This window comes from Montipora capricornis, chromosome 8 (assembly GCF_036669925.1).
Source record: "Montipora capricornis isolate CH-2021 chromosome 8, ASM3666992v2, whole genome shotgun sequence".
Classification (NCBI taxonomy): Eukaryota; Metazoa; Cnidaria; class Anthozoa; order Scleractinia; family Acroporidae; genus Montipora; species Montipora capricornis.
Window position 1 is genome coordinate 11,702,151 of NC_090890.1, and position 5,000 is coordinate 11,707,150.

At 48.4% G+C, this 5,000-nt stretch overlaps 1 protein-coding gene across 1 annotated transcript in view; it reads left to right on the top strand.

The window, feature by feature from the left end:
* LOC138013669 (uncharacterized) overlaps positions 1-4,596 on the top strand; it is a 5,166-nt gene extending 570 nt beyond the window's left edge. Inside the window, exons 2-4 of the mRNA XM_068860756.1 lie at positions 1,041-1,676; positions 1,955-3,566; positions 3,700-4,596. Coding sequence (XP_068716857.1) covers positions 1,041-1,676; positions 1,955-3,566; positions 3,700-4,596 — 3,145 coding nt within the window. The remainder of the gene's footprint in view (positions 1-1,040; positions 1,677-1,954; positions 3,567-3,699) is intronic.
* Positions 4,597-5,000: the final 404 nt, after the last annotated feature.

Here is a 5,000-nt window from a genome sequence, read left to right on the forward strand (position 1 = left end):
CATCTAAAGGAATTATTGGAAAGTAATGTGTGTGAAACAATTGATGGCTTGCCCTGTAACTCCGAAGGCTACGAACGCGCTAAGAACATCTTGAAATCTAATTACGGGAAAACGAGCGAGATCGTGCGATAACATCAATGCATTGCCGGTGATATCTGGAAGCAAACCAAATGAAATCCACAAGTTTTGGCAAACTTTGAACTATAATGTTCAAGCTCTAGACACTCTAGGTAAACTTTCTGGATGTTTGTCTATGGTGCGTGGGGTTCTAGACAAGTTGCCGGGCATAAAAGCAGTTCTCGTGAATGGGAAACCAGGATGGCAAGACTGGGGATTCGCGGAGCTAATGCGATCGTTAGAAGAATGGAAAGCTATCCATCCAATGAAAGTGAATGAGTCGGTTCACGAGATCTCTCCATCACCGCCCTCACATCCGCGTTCTCGGCCTCCACGACCGCCGCGCCCTCCTCGTACTCCTCGCGATAATAGTTTCTACGCGCAAGACCGCGGACCAATCTCACGACGCGTGTGTGTTTACTGCGATCGCGAGACTCACAGATCCTGGGAATGTGACAGCGTGACATCTCCAGCGGAGCGCTGAAGAATTCTACAAAGCAAACGCTTGTGTTTTAACTGCACGGGAACACAACATAATGCATCACAATGCCGTAGCCGCACATCTTGCGTACACTGTAAACAAAGGCATCACTCGTCTATTTGCGATCGTTCGACAACAGCTGGACGCCAAACAACAACCAGCAGTGGGGTGGCGTTAACTGCGACCCAAGAAGGAGAGAAAGTGTGCCATCCCGTTGTGCTCGTCAAATTGAATGGCCTGACCTGTAGAGCCCTTTTGGATACCGGAGCAACTGCCTCTTATGCCTCGGGATACATCTTGGATCGATTAAATCTTGTACCGTCACGCACTCTAACACGCCAAATACAAACTATTGTGGGCACCGTTACCAAGCGAACCGAAACCTACAACGTTCAAGTGAGTGACACTATACCATACCATGAAACTATACCATCCCTCTCAGCGCAAACAGGATAGACCAGGCTGAACTGTTGTGCGTGGAAAACCCGAACTACAGGGAAATGATCGGAAAATACCGTCATCTGAAAGGCGTGGACATAGAAGACACTGACACCAAGAGCCTACTTCCGGTTCATGTTATTCTGGGCGCGAGTGATTACGCGAAGATTAAAACGTCTACATCCCAGCGTACTGGATCCATTGGAGAGCCTGTGGTCGAGTTCACTCTCTTTGGGTGGACCATTATGTCTCCAGGAACAGAGCAAAACCTTGACAGCATGTTCTTAGCCCAGACGACCTCAACCAGTTATGAAGAGCTCTGCCGCATGGACGTTCTAGGGCTCGAAGATAAACCAAATGGAGATCAAAGCGTGGTGTATGAAGAGTTCATCGAACAGCTCAGCCGCAGCCCTGAAGGCTGGTACGAGACCGGCCTTCCCTGGAAAGGAGATCATCCTCCCTTGCCCTCTAACAAGTCAGAGAGCTTGAAGCGACTCGGAAGCCTAGTTCAGCGACTGAAGAAAACAGGGAGGCTTGACGACTATGATGCAATCATCCAAGAACAGCTACATGAAGGAGTTATAGAAGAGGCAGAAATGCCAGCATCTGGACGAAAGTTCTACATCCCCACAAGGCCGTCGTAAGAGAGAGCGCCGAAACTACTAAGACGCGGATTGTATCCGATGCCTCAGCGAGAGCTTATGACTCAGCTCCCTCCCTAAACGACTGTCTAGAAGTTGGACCACCCCTACAGAATCAGCTGTGGAAAGTACTCTTAAGAGGAAGGTTTCATGCAGTAGCCTTAGCCGGCGATATTCGCAAGGCATTTCTTCAAGTGCGTATCCGCGAGCGAAACCGAGACGCACTGCGTTTCCATTGGCTAGACGGCAAGAATCCCTTACGTATTCGCACCTACAGGTTCACCAGAGCACTATTTGGCTTGGGACCCTCGCCTTTTCTGCTTGGCGGCGTAATCCAGCACCATTTAAACACTTGTAGAGCTGATCACCCTGATACTGTTGCGGAAATAGAACGAGAACTTTATGTAGATGATCTCATTACTGGCGGAGGAACTGTCCAAGAAACCGAAGAAAAGAAAGCTAAAACAACCGAAATATTTCGCCGGGCCACCTTTCATTTGCACAAGTGGCACTCAAACATCCCTAAATTAGAGATCTCAGAGGACGCCGGGAATGAAGATGACTTGAACTATGCCAAACAGCAACTAGGAGTAAAGTCCAGAGAGTGCGGTCTGCTTGGTTTAAAATGGAATAAATCAACAGGGGAAATTGCAGTCACTATTCCAGAAGAAGTTGCGCAACCTACTAAACGAAGGATTCTTGGAAAAGTAGCAAGAATCTATGACCCCCTTGGTCTGATCGCGCCAATCACCTTACAAGGAAAGCTGCTTTACCGAAATGCCTGCGAAGAGAAATCCGCTTGGGATGCACCGTTATCTGTGCCTTTAGAACAACTGTGGCAGAAGTGGGAGCGCTCTTTACCACATGAAGTTTCCTGCCGCAGAGCACTGACCAGCGCCCAAGAATCAATCGCCGTCGTCAAACAACCAAGCACTTTAAATCAAGGACTTGTCGCGGCGAAAGCAAGACTAGCGAAGCAAGGCCTAACTATACCTCGACGAGAGCTGGTCTCGGGACACATGGCTGTAAACCTCTTGAGTAACGTGCAAGACGCACTTCAAGGCTTCCCAGTAACTTCCCTACACTGTTGGCTGGACAGCAGTGTTGCCTTGTACTGGATATTAGGTGGAGGGGACTACAAGCAGTTTGTGGCTAACCGAGTACGGAAGATCAGAGAGCATGTTGAGGTTATCTGGCGGCACGTACCAACTGAAGACAATCCTGCAGATCTTGCCAGCCGTAGTGGATTGGTATCTAAAGAGAACCAACTATGGTGGAGTGGACCAGAGTGGCTTAGTGACCCTAGGAAATGGCCAGAAAACCTTGTCACCGCACCCAGTAAGGAATCCAACCAAGAGGTGAAAACCACAAAGGAATCATTCGCCTTGGCCGTGAATTCTGACGATGAGCTCGACGAACTCCTTGCCAAAAGCTCATACTGGAAGACTTTACGAGTGTGCGCCTGGATCATGCGGTTCGCCCAAAATGCTAGAACAAAGAGAGCAAACAGAACAAAGGGCCCTCTCACAACAGAAGAAATTGGAAAGCAAACCCTCTTCTGGTTGATGCGCGCCCAAAGCCAGGGTACTGCAAACATGGAAGAAGACCGACTGAGGCTCAACTTACAGAGAAACAAAGACGGATTGCTAGAGTGCCGTGGAAGACTACCAGGTCCCTATCCGATCTACATACCAGACGCAACGACCTTTGCTGAGAAATTTGTTCAACACGCCCACAAAGCCACACTCCATGGGGGAGTGGGGCTCACTATGGCTAAAATCAGAGAGGAGCATTGGATCCCACGCCTTAGACGCCTTGCAAAGAAAGCCATCAGGCAGTGCTACGGGTGCAAGCGTTTTCAGGCAGTTGCTCTCGCAGCTCCACCCCAGGTTTATTGCCACCTGAGAGAAGAGAGGGACCAAGTCCTCTTGAAGTAGTGGGTGTTGATTTTGCCGGCCCCATTAAGTACTGCAAGTCTTCGCGAGCAGAAGGGAAAGCCTATTTGGTGCTTTATGCCTGCAGTTTAACGAGAGCTTTGTACCTAGAAATCCTACCAAATCTAGAAACCACTACCTTCTAAGAGGACGACCATCTAAGATTTTCTCAGACAATGGAAGGACTTTCGTGGGAGCGGCAAAACTGTTGAAAGAAATCCAGAAAGACGAGCAAATGCAAGACTACCTAGCATCAGAGAAGATTACTTGGAGATTCAACCTGAGTCGAGCACCCTGGTGGGGTGGCCAGTTCGAGCGACTGGTGGGCCCTTCTAAACGCGCTTTCTACAAAGTAACTGGGGGAGGAATGCTGACCTGGTCAGAGCTGTCCGAAGTTGTGCTCGATGTGGAAACTCACTTAAACCGCCGCCCCCTATCGTATGTGGAAGATGACGTCCAGCTCCCTCTACTGACCCCGTCCTCCTTTCTATTCCAAAGATCTATACGCCTGCCTGAGCGACAGCCGTGGAGAGAGGAAGATTATGATCTACGAAAACGGGAAAGGTACCTCAGGACCTGCAAAGATGCCTTGTGGAAGCGCTGGACGCGGGAATACTTGGCCGCACTGAGAGAACGACACACCCACAACATCCCAGGTACACCCAGGCCACTGAACGTAGGAGATGTCGTCATTATCCGTTCAGAAGACAAAAATCGTGGGAAATGGCCCCTTGGTGTTGTGGAAGAGATGTTTGAAGGACGAGATGGAAAAGTGCGAACGGTGAAGTTACGCGCGGGAAAAACGTTCTTGGAGAGACCAATCCAACACCTTTACCCACTGGAATTAACCTGTGATAAAGTGCCAGAAAGAGCTGCAGCGCCACCACAGCTTAATGCTGGAGCATCAGTTTTCCGTCCAAGGAGAGATGATGCTGTGGCTGCTACCTTGCGTATTCAGGGTGTTGCTGAAGATGGAGAACTTTAAAACCAGAGAACAAGATCGAACTATGATGTTGCATATAGGCATTGAGTGACTCAAACTTAAAAAAAGAAAAACTACTTTTGTTATACTATACTTAAATGAAGTGATCAAGTTTCCTCTGATTACATGTGCTTCCTCGTGGAAAGCACATGGGGGGAGTGTGTCGGAAACAAGATAATTAGTATTGATTTAACTAATGTTGATGTTATGATTGCGAGATATCTGTCCGGAAATCGAGCGTTACTTTCTGTCTGCTCCGATAAATAACTTTGTTTATCTTTTGCGTGAAAGATCTTTATAGCCAATCAGCTTACGTGTGATCAAGGTGCGTCCATGAGATAAGGGAACAATTGATTGTAGTTCTAGTCGGTTATAGACCTAACCTTGTTGTGTACGCAAGAAGATCC